At 29.6% G+C, this 21,692-nt stretch overlaps 1 protein-coding gene and 1 non-coding gene across 2 annotated transcripts; both read right to left on the minus strand.

Annotated features, from left to right (window-relative positions):
• Window positions 1–962: 962 nt before the first annotated feature.
• Window positions 963–7,200, minus strand: LOC107629432 (protein ECERIFERUM 26-like). Its single transcript, XM_016332225.3, has 2 exons — window positions 6,637–7,200; window positions 963–2,023 (listed from the first exon to the last, which is right to left on the minus strand). Exons 1-2 carry the CDS (start codon window positions 7,063–7,065, stop codon window positions 1,142–1,144), a joined length of 1,311 nt encoding a protein of 436 aa, XP_016187711.1. The 5' UTR covers window positions 7,066–7,200; the 3' UTR covers window positions 963–1,141.
• A 2,041-nt stretch (window positions 7,201–9,241) lies between these two features.
• On the minus strand, window positions 9,242–9,315 carry TRNAT-AGU (transfer RNA threonine (anticodon AGU)). Its single transcript has one exon. It is a non-coding gene; the product is annotated as a tRNA-Thr (tRNA).
• Between the last annotated feature and the right edge of the window lie 12,377 nt (window positions 9,316–21,692).

Genomic DNA, 21,692 nt, shown 5'->3' on the forward strand with positions numbered 1-21,692 from the left:
TTTATATTTTATATCTTATGATAATAACTTGGTAGATAGAGTTCGTTATATAATTCAACATCATCATCATCGTCCTATACGTTGAAAACTAAAATTTTTGCATCTCAGTCAGATCAACCATCTATGTATCATATATGGATTAATTATATTAGGTATATACTAAAATTAGTCATTAAAATTAGTTATTAATATAAAATATATTAAAATAAAAAATATACATTAAAAATAAATTAAACAGTATATATACATTTATATAAAAGATATGATGGTTGATTTTAATTATTAATTTTAGTATATAAATAATATTTTGTATATGAATTGTTTAATTAATAATAACTTTTTAAGGAGAGAAATAAATAAAAAAATTATTTATACACTAAAATTAACAATTAAAATTAATGAATAATTATTTATATATAAAAATACATGTATTTTAATTTATTTTTAATATTATATTTTATATTAATTACTGATTTTATTGATTAGTATATACCTATTATATTTGATAAGATAAAAAAAATATCCAAGGCGCTCCATGTGAAAACGAAAAAGGGTTTCTTTTAAAACGCTCGTTCTCGACAAAGCATAATGGTACCTTTTAATTTATATATTTAAGTATTTAACCCATCTCGGATCTGCCAAACTTATATAATAATTAATTCATGTTTTTGTTTTTTCTGGCACGTGATTTTACTACTGTTCTAATATGAGGCGAAAATGGTCGTTAATGTAGTCAACCCAATCGGAAAATTAAATCAGTGAATTAACTCGCAATTCTCTATTAACATAAAGTAAAACTCAACATTTCCTTATTTTATAGCTGTATAGACGTTAAGTTATTCACACTTTTTCCCCCTTATTTTATTGTGCCTCATTCGGACTAGTTTTTTGAACCTTTTAAGTTTTAACATTGAGAATTCTCATGTCTTATGTGCTTAAAATGTTAACCAAAATAATACAAGTAAACAATGCATATTTCCACTTAATAGAATAATAAATCTTAGCAAACAACGTAACTCGTATAGAGCCAATAGAAAATGCTACATTCACACAAACATAACGTCTAACATGACAATTATTGTTTTACAAGCACTTACATTTTATTACATTTGGTGCACAATAATAACACAAACTTAATTAACTAAAAATCACCCTCAAGCAGAAGACCATTAATCTTGAGCTCAGATTTAATCTTCAGAATTTGATCCTCAGGCAAAATCATGGTCACAAATTTCCCATCAGAGCCATTCTTGTTAGCACCTTTAGGCCATGGCATAACCAAAACAACTCCTTCATCTCCAACACCTTGAACTGTTGTGTAAACAAACCTTGGTTTTTTTCCCTTCAATTCCAACTCATACACATTGGTTTCTTCTAAGTCAACAAAAGTCAAATTTGCACCATACACATAGAAATCAGCCACCCCTTGATCTTTTTCCATTGCTTCTTCAATTAGATTCCTTTCGTCGATTCCTTGTTCCGCAAGCATGCTTGCCAAAACCCTAAAATTAGTGTCACTCATTGAAAATTCACTTCCAGCTTCAACCTTGCTTATGAATTGATTATTGCCAATTATATCATTGCCATGACTCGGGTCGGGTTTGCATATCGTCACGGTGTTGGGCTCGAATCCGGGCCGAACTTGGGCCACACAGTGCCAAAGCACAGCACAAAGGGATTCAAAAGGTGGGGTTTGGTCAGCACTTGGGCCCCAAATTTGGGCTTGTAAGTAGTTCATTTGGGAGCCAGTTACTTGGAAGGAGAAGGTGACCATTTTGCAGTTGTTCGGTGGGATCCAGTGGTCGCCGACCGGGTCGACCGGCTTTGCACAGACCGGGTCCATTTGAGGTCCAGTTCCGGTGGGCCTTGGGATTGGTCTTGGGATGTTAATGGGCTTGTTTAGGTCCATATAGTTCATGCATCGTCCCCAGCTGTTGATGAACTCAGAAGCTGCAAATGGGTCACCAAGTATATGGGCCCAGCTAAGGCCCAAGGAAATTCCACCACACCTAAAATGAGTTACCTGGAATAATAATAAAAAAAAATTAGAAAAAGAAAAAGACAGAGTCATAAATGTTACTCCTTAATACTGTACATGTGAGGATGGTTATCTTAACTTAATATGTTAGTTGTTAAGTAGTATATAATTAAGGGCAATGCTCCCATAAACATGCGTAAAATATCTTTTTGTAAAGACATTTACGTATCGCATTATTATTGGACATATTAATGAACCGATTATTTTTTAATTTTTTAACAATTAGAATAAAACCGATTTTTTTTATAACAATAACAATAAATCCAGTTTTTTTAGGGATTTAATTGTATTTTTAAATTTTTAGGGATTTAAATGTCCGAAAAACAAAAAATCAGGGATATAATTGTCTTTTTATCAAAAAATTTAAAAATATTGGATTTAGATGGTATAATTCGATCAGATCAAATCGAGTCTAATAATTATAATGCAGACAATTAGGTTTATTATTATTACTATAATAAACCGATTTTATTCTGGTTTATAATAAAAAATAAATTATTAATCGATTTTAATAAGAATGTCCAATAATAATATGACACGTGTGAACGTCTTAAAAAAAAGACATTTTTAGTGTCTTTATTAAAGTAATCTCCTATAATTAATTATATAGATGTGTGGTTAGTTGCTCTATTTACTATTCATTTAGACTAGGGTATTTCATCAGTTTCTTTGTTTCCTCATGTGTCTTTTCATCCTATGAAACTGACCTACATCCAACCCCATTATCATTAAGAGCAGTATATAATAGTTTTCATTCCATGATTTAAATTTCGGTTCATTTATTGTCAATTCAGGGAAATTATTTTTTTATTGAGAAATAGTTGTGTTTCTTCTCTAAATTTAATTCGGAGTATGCATTGCACTTGAGCCCCAGCGGCCATAATGATCAATCAACAATCAGAAAAGAAAGTGTCAATTTTAAATATATGTAATCCTTAGTATTTTATTTTAATGATACAATAAAAATAATACACGTTTATAAAAATCCCTATCTTGGCTTAATATTATTTATTTTGATAGTAGTAGTGTCTATTCATTATGAACCACTATGATCTAGAATTATTGGTTTCACTAAGCAGAGCATTAATATGAGTGAAAGCCACACAAAATAAATAACGGGTTCATGTATGTTATACCAAATTAAATTATCAACCATTTTCTTATTCGTCATTAATTAGAGCATAGTAGGGACTTATTAATAGTATGGGAAGCTCCAATAGCATGTGAATGTTAGGGTAGATATGCGTACTTATAAAGGGTAGTTGCATTGTGTAATTATTAAGAAAGATAAGTATGCTGTCGTGCTACACATCTCTATAGTATTCTTCAAAAGAACATTTTTATTAACAATATAATTTACATTTTTAAGAAATTTAACTTTATATGTTTTAAGAATTTTGTATAGTAAATTCCATCATAGTAAAAAAATGGCATTTAAACTAGTAATTCTTTTACAAGGAAAAATAGTGAACACTAGGTATTTTCCATGTTATTAAGACTGAAATAGGGTAAGGCAGTTAGGCATCAACAAAATGCCTAGGCTTGTAGTACTAATGCATTAATTAATGTGTTTCATAAGTGACTCGTCTAAAAGTTTTTGAATTTTTAAGAAAAGATAATTTTTTCAATTTTTTTTAAATTTAAAAAATTTATATTTGGATATTTTAAACAAAAAATATTTTTATTATTAATTATGTTTGTGTACAATAATATAAAAGTATTTATTTATTTATTATGTAAAAAATATATTTTTAAAAAATATGTAAATTATAATTTTTCAATTTTTTTTATTTTGTTAGTATTTTTATTTTTACTACTAGAAATTTGTCAATTACGCAAAAAAAAAATAATTAATTTTTTTATCAACTTATTAATGATACCCAAATAAACACTAAACAAAATGATTATATTTGAATAAAAAAAATAACGATACTTCATCTAACAATAATTAAATGTGTAGGGTTGTGTGAATGAGGTTAAAAAAAATAAACTGTGAAATTTATACACTCAAAAGTAGTTATTAAAGTAATTCTAATATAAAGACAGAAGATAAGACTAATAATTACAGTATATCAAACTTTACGAGCGGTAAAACGAATAAACCATGCAACACCTCCTCCTTAATATAACATACAATTAGCTAATATATTAGGTGTTTATTAAAATTCATCATTAAAATTATTTATTAATATAAAATATATATTAAAAATAAATTAAATAATATATATATATTTATACATAAATATAATAACTAATTTAAATAACTAATTTTAATATATAAATTGTATTTTTATAATACAATATATGAAGAATTGGTTATTTTGTCATTCTCAAAGTGAATTTTGAAAATATAAAATTAGATAAAATAAATCAGACAATAAATTCTGAAAAAAAAAATTATATATATAAATTAAAATATCAGTGTTTCAAAAACATCTAAACATTTTCCTAATTTATTACATGATCTTGCTTCGTGTTGAATTTTGAATATATGAACTCTTCTATTTTTAAGATTTAATCAAAAGCGAGTATACATTTATACACTTAGATCTGATCCTTTTGTATGATTTATTTTATAAAAAATAAGAAAAATTTTAAATGTACCTGAAATGTCAGTATTTTAATAATTTTAACCATTAATTTCAATTATAAAAAATATAATATATATTAATCAAAATTAATAGTTAAAATTATTAAAACATTAATATTTTAGGTACATTTAAAAAGGTAGAAATTTAGGTGCAGTTAATTTTATTTTGATAGATGAGAGTCGTTAAATGATAATTTAATCAAATCTATTAAATCATTTAATTACTCTCAACTATTAACTTCACATAAAATTAACTGCATCTGAATTTTTACCATTTAAAAACTTTCCCAAAAATATACCTATTACCTAACCACTTTGGTGTCTCACGAATGCTTTTGTCACACCTCCTCGTATAAAGTATCAATATCATGCATTGACGCTGACAAGTGACAACCATAATAAGCCTGCATTTATATGCTGAACTATTTATATTTAGTTATTTTCTAGGATTTTGTTATCATATACACTACATCCTTATTTTTATATATACAGTATTGAATATTATTAAAGAAAATAATACATGTAGATATAGTGGAAAGGATCGGAATAAAAAACAAATTCTTAAAATAGAGTGAGTTCTTCAATTATAATACTGGAATGAAGAATTCAAAACTTTTTTTTTTTTTCTGTGTCGTTAAAAGTTGGTGTCTCATTTACATAACTATAGTACTACTGTTTACTGAAACTGTGGTCCATATGATATTAAACTTTATTCATCTGTGCTTTTTTTTTTTTAGTTTTTTAAATTTAATAAAGGTTAAAATCGATCTTATTTTAAAGATGTAAATAATATTTATGAAAACTCAGTTATAGTTGTTTTCATATAAAATTGATAGTTGATAACTATTAGATAATAATTTAGTCAAATCTATTAAATTATCTAATAATTTTCGGCTATTAACTTTAGATGAAGACAACATGTGAGTTTTTATGTATGAAGCACGGACACTTCGCTGAGTTGCCAAGTGTCGGACACATTTCAGACATGACATTCACCGACACGCGTGTCTGCTGCAACCGTGTCTTAATAAAAAATAAAAAATTCTTCTTCGAACACGTCTGGACACACCTAAATATCATCACGTATCAACGTGTCCAGTCTTATTCTTAACATATATTCTTAAAATAAATTTAGATATAGTATATATTATCATTTATTAAAACAAAAAATATTTTAAATACTTGATATAATTAAAATAAGATATTAAAAATAATTAAAAATTTTAATTTATATTTTAATATAAATAAAATATTAAAATATCATTACGATTTATTTAAAAAATACTTTATATTTTATATGTATGCGTGTCCCTATATCATGTAAGATTTTAAAATTCGCGTGTCGGCGTGTCCTGTATCGTGTTACATGTCCGTATCACTATCCGTGCATCATAGGTTTTTACTGATAATAATATGCTATTTTTCTTTTTTTTTTTCCTTCCAATTCATTAATTAACATTAGCAGTTCCTAGCTACTTCCTAAAGGAACCAGAAAAAAAAAAAAAAAACACTTCCATAATAATAGCTTTCTCTCCGTTTATTGATGATTCAATTTGAGTAGTTATTGATTCTTCAAGTCTATGAGGTGAGAGACGCAAATACGAAAAATAGAGCTTTAGAAAAAAATATTTAACCCAAAAAAAAACTTTCAAAAAAATAATGTTAAATGATTAAATATATATAGAGAGAAATGTTTATCTTACTGGTTTTTATATATATATATATAAGGTACTTTATCATCGTTATAAAACAACAAGGTTATATAAGTGTAATCGAATTTGATCCCTTTAAAATTCTTACGTATTTTTTAACCACTAAATTACTCAGGTGCAGTCAATTTGACTGATTTGACTAAATTTTTATCTAACAGCTCTCAAGTATCAACTTCACGTGAAGTCGACTTCACCTGAATTTTTACCTGAATAAAAATATAACTTGAAAAACATAAAATGTGTGATGCAAAATAATAAATGATAATAAAGCATTATGATGTGTGTAGGCAGAGCACCTGCAACAAAATGGGAGGAGAAAAGAATAATTCAGGGCCAATGACTTGTTGAGAGGCCAACAACTTGTATGAACCCCAATCCTTCATTTCAAGCCACTCATCCAAGGTTTTGTCACACTTTGCCTCAATGAACCTTGCTCCACAATCATTGCACTTGATGAACGGCCGGCCGGTTTCCGATCGCCGAAACCGGCCGCAGGTTATGAAGTAGTGGTTGAACCAAGGAAACATTCGTTCCTTTATGTGCATGATGCTTAGGCTTTGTGCCACCTCACTATCAAAGAAATAAATCATTCTAAGGTAGTGAAGTTTCATGGCCAAGTCTAGGCCGGCCGGATTGTGGAACACGTCTGTTCCACTCACTCGGCCTGGCCCGACCGAAGATAGTCTCAGGTCATACACTAAGCTCTCTTCTTGTGCAAAACCCATGGTTATTAAACCAAAAAAAAATTGAAAAAAAAAAGAGATAAATTAAAGGAAAAGAGGGACTTGGGTTGGTGTACCAAAGTGGGAGGTTGCCACCAACAATATATAGAGAGTGATGGAGTGGGGGTTTTGCAAGAGGGACCATTCTTGGATGGTTGGAGATTTTAATGGAAACTTATTGTGCGTTCACTCGCCATTGGTTCGTACACAATGAACGGTTAGAGACTTCCATTTTTTTATTTTGTTTTTCACAAAATGCTTTTTATTTTGTTTCCAATCCTCAAAATAACTCCCCTTTTTCTACTTGTAAATATACCTTAATGCCCAGGATAATTCTCAAAACTTGTTTTTCTTTTTTTTTTCCCTCACAACTCGCAAGCACACCTTAAGTTAAAGGGCAATGCTACGTAACTAAAATATTATAGATAATAAATAAAGGTATATGACTAATAGTATTTGCATTGATAAGAGAGTGTGAATCACTTTCTTAATTTAATTGACGCAATTAATTTTTTTCTATCATTAATTATCTTTCCTTATTTAATTATACAAAAAGTTAATTCCAAATTTAATGTGAATCATTGTGAAAATTTCTCTTTCATTATTATTACATGTATTTATAATTGTATAATTTTTTTCTTCCAAATAAAAATTTCAAATTCTTATATTTTTAATTAAAAAAAAAACTCAAATCACCTCAATACATTTTATAAAAAATAAAATATTTTAAATTTGATCAATTTTTATTTATTGAAAATTAAAAATATCTAAAATTGTTAGTTCATGACTTGCAAAATAAAATAATAAATAATAATAAATTAGCACCAATTTATTGATTATGGATATTATATATATAAAATTATAAATATTATACGTATAAAAATATGGATATTAAATTAGAGAATTTAACAACTTCTGGTATACAACTCATATTTTATATATAGGCTATTATAAAATAAAAAAATTAAAATAAAAAAATAAAATTTAAAAAATAATTATTAACTCGTCGTATTAAAATCAATAAATAAGTATACATATGAATAGTAAATAAAAAATATTAAAATTATGACCCTTTAGTGTACATGTAAGATAATTTGAAATATATAACAAGACACATAGTTTAAAATTTGGTAATATTAATTGTAAAAATTTGTTAATTATAAATATTATACGTATGAAATTATGAATGTTATGAGTATGAAATTATGGATGTTATTAATATAAAATTTTGGATGTTATGTATATCTTACTTAATTATGGATGTTATGTGTATGAATTTGTGGATGTTATGAATAAATTTGTCAATTGAATAAATTAATTTAGGTATTTGACATTTTTTTTTCAAATCTAATTATAGTAAAGTTTAAAAATATATGTGAATTAAAATAAATCATTTTCACTTTGAAAACATGAAATAAATTTTTAAATTATCAAAGACGGTGATTTAAAAAATTATACATTAATTTAAATGTATAACGTCTTCAAAAATAAAATATTAAAATATTTTGAATCATAATTTATTAGTATATATGTAAAATAATTTGAACTACATAATAAAATATAGTTTAAATAATTGATGATAAATATTAAATACTATAACGGACAAAGAATCAATTGCAATTATTTAATGTAATTGATATTATAATTACCGTTCTTAAATATAATTATTATTAATCTTTATTGTATTTTTATATATAAAAATTAAATTATAAAAAGAAATATTAAGTATTGATTACAATAGTGCCTACTAAAAAGGGATATGATTTTCTAATTAATATCATTAATTAGCAGATTTGATAAGAACGGTGATAAGTAGATAGAACGGTGATAAGTAGAATGATAAGAGAGTGAAGTAAAAAATAAAACTGTTATTAAGTGATATAAATAAAGTAAAATATGAAAAGTTTTGGCTGATTATGGCTGAAAAATTTTGTTTCCAATCCTCAAAATAACTCCCCTTTTTCTACTTGTAAATATACCTTAATGCCCAGGATAATTCTCAAAACTTGTTTTTCTTTTTTTTTTTACCTCACAACTCGCAAGCACACCTTAAGTTAAAATGTGATTTCTTTGTAGGCACTAGGCAATCGCTTGCTTGTTTCCTAAAAACTCACCTATCTCGCAATCTTAATTTAAAAGACTATACTATTGAACTAGAGTTTATTAGTAAAACTTAATTTGCTTTCGTTGAGAATCGAACTCAAGACCTCCCGCTTACTAAACGGGTGCTCTAACCAACTGAGCTACGAAAGCAATTGTTAAATAAAAATTTTCTATTTTTATGATATCCTTTACTAATATTTAGACTATAAAAAATGTATTATTTAACATGAGCTTTTAAAATCCCCTGCAAAATAACTCCAAAACGGCCGTTTTATAAAAATGGCCACAAACTAATAGCAGGACATAAAATTATGTCAGTTTTGCAAGTCGTTGTAACAAATTTTGTAGGAGTAAAAACCGCCGCAAAAAAAGAAAAAAGCGTCGCAATTTAGCGGGTTTTTTTAAGAATTATGTGTTGAATGCAATCAATTGTTAATGAATATAGATCAAAAGTGGCTTACCTGAATGCATGTTATTTGGAGAGCCAGGCCTGTAACTCCAGAAAGTGTTCCATCCCCTATTATATATATGTTTGCCAATTTTATGATATCTATTATTTAGTGTCTAAATATTATTTAATTTATTTTTTATAACAAATTTTAAATATTTAAAATTTATTAAATTTTATATTTTTAAATTAAATATTAAATATTTAATTTTTTAATAAAAATACCAAATTTTAAGCACCATAACAAATAAAATTCCATTAGATAATCAACACTCAAGTACCAGCTAACTTGCATTAATTAATAATTCTGATTTTTTAAATTAATATTAGGTAGTAATTATTTAAATTTTTTTTTTTTTAAATATAAAATTAATAAATATTAATTACAGTTATTTAAAAATAAAACATTTGGTTCAATCCGTATTTATTTCCTCGTTATTATCAACAACGTGTGTGGGGATGGGGCAGAAACACATTGCAATTTTTGTAAGTGATTGAAGAATTTTTCATAAAAACGAAAATTAAATTCATATTTTAAAGTTTAAACATTGTGAATAATATAAATATATCATTAAATAGTATAGCATCAGTATTCTAGCAATATGAATTTAAACTTAAGGAAAAAAGGGATCACTTTTCAATAAATCGAGAATTATGAAGTCGCCTTTTAACACTTCAAGAAACTCTTGTTGAAATCACATGTGTTGGCAAAATCGTAAAACAGAAAGCTGCTACATCTATACTTAGCAATCTCAGATGAAACAATGGACGCGACACTCATTCGAAAAGCGGAGAGTCGACAATTTTTGGTGTATTTCATCGGCAAGATATTACAGAATGAAAAAAATCGATACTCAACGTTGAAAAAACTAGCTTTTGCCTTGCTTATCTCGTCCCGACAACTCAGGCAATACTTCCAGTCACCCGAATCGTAGTTTGAACCGGCCAGTCCATCAGACAGGTGCTGCAGAAACCTAACTTGGTGGGTAGGATAATGGTATAGTTGAAAGAGCTATTATAGTACGACGTCACCTACCAGCCAAAGCATGCTATCAAAGTCCAGGCCATGGCAGACTTCTTGGCCGAAATGGCCAGTCCTGATACCGAGCCCCCGACCCAACAACGGGAGCTCCACGTGGACAGAGTCTCCTATAATGTTTCAGGCGGGGCGGGGGTGATTCTGGACAACTTGGACGGGATCTTATACGAGCAATCCCTTAAGTACGAGTTTCCGGTATCGAACAATCAAGCCAAATACGAGGCTATTTTAGCTGAACTCTCGTTAGTCAAGGAGGTCGGGGCCAATAGTTTGCTTGTCAAAAGCGATTCCCAAGTGGTCACCTCGCAAATCAACGGCACCTACCAAGCTTGGGATCCACTCTTCCAAAAATACTTGGAAAAAATATGAGAATTGTGTACCAGCATTGAAAAGGTTGTAATCCAGCACGTTCCTCGAAAAAGGAACACCAGGGTGGACTTGTTGTCAAAACTGGCCAATACCAAGACCTCAGGTGGTAACCTCTCCGTCATCCATGGGGCGGTCAAGGAACCGTTAGTAACCTTGGTGGTAGATTCACCGGAGGACGCCGACTATACCACACCCATCCGACAATACTTGGAGGTGGGAAAGCTTCCTGAAGGTGCGCCGGAGCAAAAATGTGTGAAAAGAAAAGCAGCCAAATACACTATAATCCAGGGGACTCTATACCGAAGGCGAACCTCCCAGCCCATCCTAAAATGCTTATGTCTCGGACAGAAGGACTATATACTAAGGGAGATCCACGAGAGGTACTACGGCCACCACATGGGGGAAAAGGCGTTAGTTCAAAAAGTCGTGAGGGCCGCGTAATACTGGCCCACGATAACCCAGAAGGCGATGAAGCTCATTAGGTCATGTGTTAAGTGCCAAGAGAACGATGAACTTCACCAAATCGATCGAGGTTGAGGCCTTGGCCACAATAACGGCTGCTCGATGCGAAAAGTTCTTTTGGAGGCAAATAATCAATCGCTTCGAAATTCCGAAAATCGTCATCTCTGACAACAACACTCAATTCTCCAACAAAAAATTTCGGAGTCTCCTTGAGGGGTTAGGGATCCGACAGCATTTCACTTCCGTCGATCACCCTCAAACCATTGGCCAGATAGAAGCCGCCAACAAGGTAATCCTAAAAGGGATCAAGAAGAGGCTCGAACAAAAGAAAGGGGATTGGGCAGAAGAGTTCGACTTAGTCCTCTGGTCCTACCGCACCACATCATAGTTGGCAACAGGAGAAACCCCCTTTCAGTTAACTTACGACATGGAGGCCATGATCCCGGTAGAGATTGGGGAGCCCAGTCCCAGGTTTCTCATCGGGGCAATTGACCGAGGAGCAGAGCTTGACCCGCTGGACGAAGTTCGAGCCCTAGCTCACCTGAGAGAAACAACCCTTAAGCAACGGCTAGCCCTCAGGTATATCTGAGGCATCTGCAAAAGAGACTTTGAAGTGGGAGATTTGGTTCGACGACAGAACGATGTTGGTGTCCGGAATTTTAGAGAAGGCAATTTAGCAACAAAGTGGGAAGGACCCTACCGTATTCGGGAAGCATGCATCAAGGGAGCGTACCAGTTGGAATGATTTGACGGTTCAGTCATCCCCAGAACTTGGAATGTTGTCAGCCTTAAGAGATTCTACTCGTAAAAAGTCTGATTTGTAAAGGGTTAAGCCCCTATGTACCTTTATGTCCTTCATCGTTTAGTTATTTTGTCATGGGTACTCTTTTTCTCCACTCTCGACCTACCAGGTACCTAAGGGAGGTTTTAATGAAGCCCAAATAATAAAATGATTTTAAGTTATTTCTCTTTAGTTTCTGTTACAAGTACTCAGACATACAAGGATTATTGCTAATGTTCTATACTTTAAAAACATTTGGAAGTAAGTGACAAAAGCGGCACCCCAGGCCTGATAAACCTGGTAGCCAAAAAAACCATCCACACGGATATCCGAAGGATAAAACAAAATTTACACAAAAAAAAAAAAGAATACCAACCAACATGGTCTCATAACAAGTCTGACCATAGGACATAAATATAGAATACAAAAAATTCCAGAACATGGCAAACATAAAAATAAAGAGACAAGGAAGCCGCTACAGTCTCTTCTCGACGCTGAGGTCCATGATCTGGCCATCACGAATTGTCTTGAAAGCACCAAAATTGGGAGCGAGAAGAGCTACCTGGGATTTAGGGATTCCTCGGTGGCAGAGATGGCTTCTTTCACATCCGGCACGACTTCTCTATTTCTCTTCCTCAAGGTATCCGCTAAAGCCTCGACAGCCTTCATATTCTTTTCGGCCTCCGTTGCTCGACTCTCCGCCTTCGCAACCTCTGGCCTTAGCAGCATCTCCAAATCCTTAAGGCATTGAACCTCGCTAGCAACTTCCTGAACTGAATTCTTCACCTTAACCCTGGCCTCTTCAGCCGATTCCTTCTCTTAACGAGCCGCCACTAGGTCCACCTGAGCCTAGCAGAGCATGCCGTCCAAGACATGAGACTGTCCTAGAACCGTCTCTGTTTTGTGCACCACGGTGACTGAGCAAAGTAGAGAGCGATAAACTCACTTCGCCTGTTCCTCTAAGTCACAGTCGGCAAAGAACTACTTAGTCCCCGGATGCTCGTCAATAAAGGCAGGGGCATCGAAGGACTTCTCCATCATAGAGGGAATAATGACCCCTTTCCTTTCTCGCTAGGCACGATCTTCCTCTTCTTCACGGGTGACGGGGGCACGATCTCATGAATATCGTCTTCAGGCTGAGCCCCAGCAGCCTCGTGGGGCCCTCCAGCCTCAGCCCCTTGGGGCAGCCCCCGAGTCAACAGTCTCCTCGGTCTGGGGCTACTCGTCATCCTTGTCTTCGATTAGGAAGACATCCATCAAATTCTCCATAATGGTGAGACCGCTTGCCATATCAACTGCGAAGAAAACTCGTGAGCCCAACAAAAGGAAAAGAACGAGAATAGAAGATATAAAACAAAGGTAAGGACAATGCAAAATACCAAGATACCTATCCACATATTGACGACCAGTATCTTGATCACTCATCACATGGCGATGGTTTAGTGCCCTATTCCTAAAAATGGCCAATAACACCTCAATGATGTTTTTGTTTTCCAGACTCAAACCCTTGTAAGCCACTTTTACGAGGTAGTCGGCCGTAGCCTCATACTTCCAGAACGTGAGGAACTGGAGCTCTCCCTCCAAGGTTAACCATAAGGGGTGATGACCTCCAATCAACCGTACATTGAAGTACTCTTTTTTAAACCCGTAAAACGAGTCCTCAAAAAAGCCAATGATCTTCCGGTCTTGGATAGCCCATAAAAACATGTACCCATTTTTTAACTTGTCCGCTCGATATAGTTATAATCTATATAGGAGAAATAATACTACGTGGTAGAGCTGAACGTAATATGTTGTTAAATTTCATCAAAATTTATCAATGAATCTTACAAAAGGATTTATATGTTTAACAGAAAAAAAAAAATAAAAAATAAATTGTCATTTTTTAATCAATAAAATAAGAATTATCTAAAATAAAAATGAACAAAACTGAAATGAAATTTTACTCTTTGTTAATTTACTCTTAAATTAAACCTCAACTACTTTTGATAAATCTTGAATAATATAATTATTTGATGCCAAGCCTTATCCACTATCCTATTGAAACACAGTATAATATTCATTAATCAAGCTAAGGAGTAACAACGATTCTTTAAAGAGAAACATTATTATATAAATACGGGTAAAGTATATTTTTTGTTTTTGAAGTTTGACAAAAGTTTTAAAAATACTTCAAAATTTTATTTTATTTTAATTTTGTTCTAAAAATTTTCGATTTGCATCAAATATACTTACGGAGGCTAAATTTTCAAAAAATTTAAGACCAATAGAATAATAATGCATGAAAATTATGCTTGATTTGTTTGTGTTGAGGGGTTGTTTTTATGAAATTGTTGTTAAATCGATCTTAAATTTTTTGAAAAATTAACCGTCAGGGGTATATTTGATGCAAATCGAAAACTTTTCGGACAAAATTAAAACAAAATAAAATTTAGGAATATTTTTAAAATTTTTATCAAACTTTAAGAACAAAAAATATACTTTACCCTATAAATAATTAGTTTTGAATAAATAATGAATTACGATAAAAATAAGATAAATATATATTCTGAAATTGTTATGTGAGATTTTTAAACATTTTCTTTGAGTCATTCTAAGTCTCTAACATATAATTGTCAAAATTAATTTTTTTTTAGACGATATTTTTCTTCCGTTTAAAATTAAATAGTCTAAGTAGTTACCTATTACTGCCTGCATGTTCATTAATTATTATCCTTGATGCGAGTCTTATCAATATAAAGTCAAACTGTTGTCGTTATGACAATTTCTTCGTAAATTATTATTTGTTTTTCGAACTATTTGAGCGGAGCTGATTAATACATATCCCATAAATGCGGTGTTGTACTTACATGTCACAATTTACTTCCTAATTAGTTATTATATTAAAATATAAAATATATATTTTAAATAAATAAACAATATATATATCTATATAATATTTTAAATAAAATTATTATTTATTAATTAAAATCAACTAACAAAATTAATTATTATATGTTTTTTATAGATATATATAATTTAATTTATTTTCAACATATATTTTATATTAGTGATTGATTTTAGTGTATATATAATATGATTGTATTTTAAATAATTAAGTATACGTAGAATTCTCTTAATTAAAATAGGAATACAATATTATTTTAGTTTCTAATGTTTGGATCAAATTTTACTTTAGTCTCTAACGTTTTAAATATCTTATTTTAATTTAAAAAATTTTCAAACGTCCTATTTTAATTTTAAATAATTTTAACTGAATTTAATATTGTTCCACAGTTAAATTTGACACAAATAATTCACATATTAAAAATTTAATAAAATTTAATTTTAATATATAAATAAAATTAATTTACTAATGATCACTGATATAAAAATTTTCTTTAACTTTAGAATATTAATAATTGATTGTTAGGATTTAAAATTTTGTACCAAAAAAAATAAAAAAAAAATATTACAAAAAAATTTTAATTATATTTCGCTAACCCATAAAAAAAGGGATGACTTAACTAATAATATTAATAATTACGTTACTCTTACAGTTAATTATTTGTATTAAATTTAATAATAGAACAACATTAAACTCGTTATTGAATTCCTGCTATCTAATTAATCACCTCTTACTATCAGAGTATGTGGGTAGAAATTAAGAGAGATAAGGTTTTGTGGGAAGGGGATGGAATTGGCAGAGAGACAAGGCATTTGAGTTTGAATGTGACAACACTGATCATTTATGAAGCAAGGCTGAAGGCACCTCTTTAGGTGCATGCACTCAATGCATCCTCACCATACCTATCTAATACTCAGTCCCACATTAGTCATTACCAATGCACCTTCCATTCCTCTCTCTTTAATTTTACTTTTTTCTCCTCTCTATATACAAAGTTTTCAATATTATTAACATACTTTTAGATTGGACTATTTAATTTCATTTGTCTGTGTTGCTTTGATTTTCTGTATTATTAATAGGAGATTTTTTTAAAACAAAAATATTTCTATATATTATCATAATTTATTTTTCTCCTAAGAAAACTGTAATCACACAACACATTTATTGGTGCCGTAACCACTTCTTAACATACGTGTACTTTGAAAAAGGGTGAGGTATACGACCTTAGACAAAATTAAGTAGATACATGTGGTGTGATATCTGGTAATTTATTTATATAATAATCTACATATATTACGAGGGAGTTGGTTGCCATACTTTTCCATTACCCTACGCCCTCTTGTCTCGGTGAATGTATATTAAATTAGTATATATTTTTCTTTTCACTAACCACTTGATGATTCAACTATATATTAATTAATATAAGTACTTCAATTATATTCGTTTATTAAATGGAAAAGTTGTAATATGCGACATACAATTCCAAATACTTTTACTTGTAAACCAGATGATGATTTTTGTTCTGGATGATGCGAGACCAAAAATACTATTTCGTTTGTGGAGAAATAAGACAGAAAAGTAGGTTTTCAAAAATTTTATTGTGTTGAACCAAAAGAAATAATCGGACGACTGGTATTAATGTGGTATTAATATGGAAGAACGATGAAGATATTAATATTATTTAGTATGCTAATTATTTTATTCATTTCACATGAAGAGATAAAGTGTAGAACAGAATTTGAAAAATTTTTGAAAAAGGAGTCCTAACAAAATATTCAATACAATTAGATATTAAATATGCTAGAAATAACTGAAAAAAATATTTTGATTATTGATGATTGTAATGTTATTTCAGTCTTTAATGAAAAAGAAGAAGGAAGAATGAAATCTATATCTTATATTTAAGTTTTTTAAGACTTTATTAATGGAGGCAACTTGGTTAATTTTAGATATGAAGGTAGTATGTTTACTTAGAATAATAAATAGACAGGAGTTAACTTTATTAGGGAGAGATTGAATATATATGTTTGGCCTCTACCCAGTGAAAATAGAATTACCCAAATGATTTGGTTGTGCACTTAGATGACACAGGATTTGACCATAGACCACTTATGATTTTTTCGGATAGAGCAGGTTTTAAAACAAAAAAAAAAGTTTAGATTTCAGAAAAGATGGTGCGACAACAAAAAAGCTAGATATGTGGTGGCAAATTCGTGGCGTATGGAGGTTGAAAGTTTTTCGATGTTTGTATTATTCAACAAGCTTAAACAATGTAAACACAATTTGATTGCATAGCAGAAAAATTTGTCTACTAACTTAAGAAAAAATATTGCTGAATTGAACTCAAAGCTGAATGCAGAGAAGAATAAAGGCGCGGGGCTGACACCACTATGATCCGAGTTTTAGAGGCAAAATTAGAAGATGAATATGAAAGGGAGGAAAGATTCTGAAAAGAAAAGTCCAAGGTGCAGTGGTTGTATTGGGGTGATAAGAACACAAAATTTTTTCATACCAAATTTCGTATGCAGGGCAACAAAATTATTTTTTTAGATAAATCGTAATGATATTTTGATATTTTATTGACATTAAAATATAAATTAATTTTTTAATTATTTTTAAAATCTTATTTTAATATTATAAAGTATTTAAAATATTTTTTTAATAAATAATAATATATCCTGTTTTTAAATTTATTTCAAAAATACATAAAAATAATACTCAACACGCTGATACGTGATGGTACTTAAGTGTGTCCAACTGTGTCGAAATTTTTTTTTATTTTTTATTAAAAAATAGTTAAATTAAATAGACATGCATATCAGACAAATATTAATGAGTGTTATGTTTAAAATATGTTCAACACATAAACACGATAACTTAATAAAATATCCGGACATCATAAAATGCTACATTAATGAAATAACTAATGGATACTTAGTATCGGTTGTTTTAAAATAAATTAGGTGAAAGTGTCCCGTTTTGGTTTTTTATTGTGCTTTCCAAAGTTGAACCAAAGTTGGACCAACTCTATTGGTTTTAAAACAGATGATGATTTTAATATTTTTACCGTGACCACCATGGTTATTTAATACTCGCATAAACTATTCCCTCGGTTTTACTGTTCTAGTAGCTTGCAAATTAAATTATAGGGTCTTTAGGCTAAGATATTTTCGTCGGGGTCCCCAACGTACGTATACGCTTTTAGCTGTTCAAATCAATGCGTATGTTTCTGTTTTTGGACGTTCAATTGAATAGGCATTGCATATGATTGCATGTTACCTTTGAGGTCGGTACAGGTGTCAACGATCCAATATTAAGTAAAGTGATATATGAATTCCGGAATAAGTAGTTCAACTAAAGCTGGCAATGGTAAGGTAGGATAGGGTTGGATTTGTACTCTATGCTAATTTTATTCGTAGGTTGAAAGTTTTATTAAAATTCTACTCTATTCTATTTATAGGTTGAGAATCTCTCAACTCTAATCCTACCCGCATCCTAAAGTTCTAAACTCTACCCTACCTGCAGAAATATCAAATTTTTTTAAAGTAAATATAAAATTCAATCATTTCAAATTTTATACATATTAATAACATAAAAAATAAAAAACTAATATTTTAAATTACTAAATTAACTAACTAGTTTGGTGGTTGTTCACTTATTGTAAGTCATTATATAAGGAAAGTTGTGCGTTTAACTCTTACTTCCTTCACTATATACATATACATATGTATTATATATGAGGTACGGGTAGAGTAGGGTAGGATACACCCTAAACCCGTACCCTACCTACCTTATCCGCAGCGGGTCGGGTAGCCTACCCTACCCGAACGGATTGGACCGAGTTGGGTATCCGCATATAATAGATATGAATTGCCAGTCCTAAGTTAAACATGACTGTGTTGTAACAAAATTATTTTTTTTAAATTTAAATTAATAATAAGAATATAAATGATTATATACTTATATTTTTAACATATTTTTTAAGAGTTTTTTAAGTTTTTTATTTATCGTATATTAGATATTTTTATTTTAATAAAAATTAAATTTTATATATTTTGATCATAAAAATTAAAATTTTATATTAAAAATATAATTATTTATTATGTATTTTTTTATCAATTTAAATTTTCAAAAAAAATAATTTCATGACATAATATCATAGCTTCTATAATCAAAAGATTTATAATTCGATTTTTATTGAACCTAAAAAAAATTTGTAAGTGAAGTAAAAAGAAGAAAAATATACAAAAATTTAAGCAAATTCGAGAGGATATAAATCTCAAAAATTTATAGTAAAAAAACAAGATACATGATAATTATATTTTTAACGTGTTACGATATGTATCTTAGTTTATATATATGGATTATGTATATATTATAACATTATATTCGACGTAAAATCATTTAATGTACCATAATAGTCCTACATGGAAGAAATACTTGCAATTTTTTTAAAGAGAACATAAATTATTTAAGGTGTTCCACAAGCATGAATAATTTCTCTTTGCTTATTAGTGTTTTCCATATGGTCAGGGGTGAGTTATTATCACATGAATTATCTTTGTTAGGAGTATGATGTTGAAGAATCATTACATTTACATGTATATATGAATCAGTTGGGGTCCATGCATGCATGTGATTCAGTTCATTAGTGAGATTTTATTTTCTTTCAGCTCTTCGCTTTGTCTACTGATTATTACGTCTGTTCACCAATATCTGAAAATGTTTCATGAAATGAATTATATAAATATAACCTAATCCGCTTATTATTATTATTATTATTATTATTATTATTATTATTATTATTATTATCCTCCCGTCAAATGACTACTTTTTCACATTTATCGCGTAAGTGAATAAGTGATACTTAAAAAAAACGAATATAATTAAATAATTGTAGTTTTTTTAAGGATTAGAGTGGTATTCAATATAAATATTATGTAATGTACTATTTTGTAAATTAGCACATGCAATGCAATGTAGCAATTGAGGATAATACGCATTTAGGAATCGGGATGCGTGTTTTTTTTTTTTTCCTGTTACCAAAAATAAACATGGTATATTGTATTGTTTGTACAAGAATTTTTGCCCAACAATATATAAAAATCACAATTAGGCTCCATCTACATTTAAAGTTGAAGTGAATTATACTCTTAATGCCATCCTTCATTCAATTTTTTTTTTATTCTTCTTTTATGATAGAAATTGACAACCTTCGAATTAATTCAAGAACTTCAACCTCCCTTGTTCTTGCAAATATCTTCTTTTCATTAAAATATCAAGGCGCTCTCTCTACTAACCAAAAAGCTATGTTGCACATATATGAACACGGATATGGATACAGGACACGACATTATACAGAATAGACAGATACACGAATTTAAAATTTTTATAAGATACGAGAATACGGTATATATATAAAATATAAAATAATTTTTAGATAAATTATAATGATATTTTGATCTTTTATTAATATTAAAATATAAATTAATTTTTTAATTATATAAAATATTTAAAATATTTTTTGTTTTAATAATTGATAATATATACTATTTATAAATTCGTTTCAAAAATACATGTTAAGAAAAGGCTGAACACACTGACACGTGATGATATTTAAGTGTGTCCAAAATTGATTAGAGAATATTTTTTTATTTTTTATTAAGACGATTGAACACAGAAGATACACGTATCGAATGAATGTCAATGAGTATCGTGTCTAAAATATGTCAAACACATGAACACGATAAATCAATGAAGTGTCCATGCTTTATAGCCAAAAAGGAAAAGAAGAAAGTGGCAAGTCATATTATTGGGCTTATTAAGATATTTACACGTTGAACATGAACACAAGACAGAAGACAAGAGTAGTACTAGGTAGTCAAGGCACTAATGGTATTGAATCATATAGGAATAAAAAGATGATAAAATCTAGCAGTGGTCAAGTTAATTTTTTATGTGATTCTAAAATTAATTAACAATAAAAATTCTTTCTTTTTTTATTATTGTCATAACTCAAAAGAAATGAGCAACCCTATATATATAGTAGGAGCCATTGGTATTTGAGGGTGTCCAAATAGCAATGAATTCGGAAGAAGGGGTTGGGAAAAAGTTGTTTTCGTATTTAATTGACTCGAATGCTTCGTTGTATGGAGTATTAAATTAAATTAAATTAAGGTAGACAATTGTACACCTTGAACTTAATTTGAAGAGGCTTACAGCTTAGTTATGAAGACATTTATATACTCCTACATAATAAATCATTAATGAGGTTGGTGTGTTCTGCCAAACTTGTTGCTTGGGGGAAATTATAAAAACAATTTCTCTCTTTCTTCCCTCTCATCCAAAACTGAAAAGGAACCTAACTTGCAAAACCTAGTTTTTTCATTGTTGAATGCATATCAAGTACACCTCAAATATTCAATTCAAGACAAAGGGTTGGCCAGTGTATGCTACCATTATTCAAGAATATATTTCAAATCAACCTTGACCATATTAGGAGTAACACTCATTCAAACGACCAATAAAATTTACAGGATAC

Source organism: Arachis ipaensis, chromosome B3 (genome assembly GCF_059453495.1).
Source record: "Arachis ipaensis isolate K30076 ecotype BB chromosome B3, ASM5945349v1, whole genome shotgun sequence".
Taxonomy (NCBI): Eukaryota; Viridiplantae; Streptophyta; class Magnoliopsida; order Fabales; family Fabaceae; genus Arachis; species Arachis ipaensis.

Bases quoted from the DNA above. Each gene is read 5' to 3' on its own strand.
- LOC107629432 (XM_016332225.3), bottom strand. From the start codon at position 7,065: ATGGGTTTTGCACAAGAAGAGAGCTTAGTGTATGACCTGAGACTATCT. The intron at 2,024-6,636 runs GTGCTCTGCCTA...TTATTATTCCAG, and splicing joins CTCCTCCCATTTTGTTGCAG to GTAACTCATTTTAGGTGTGG.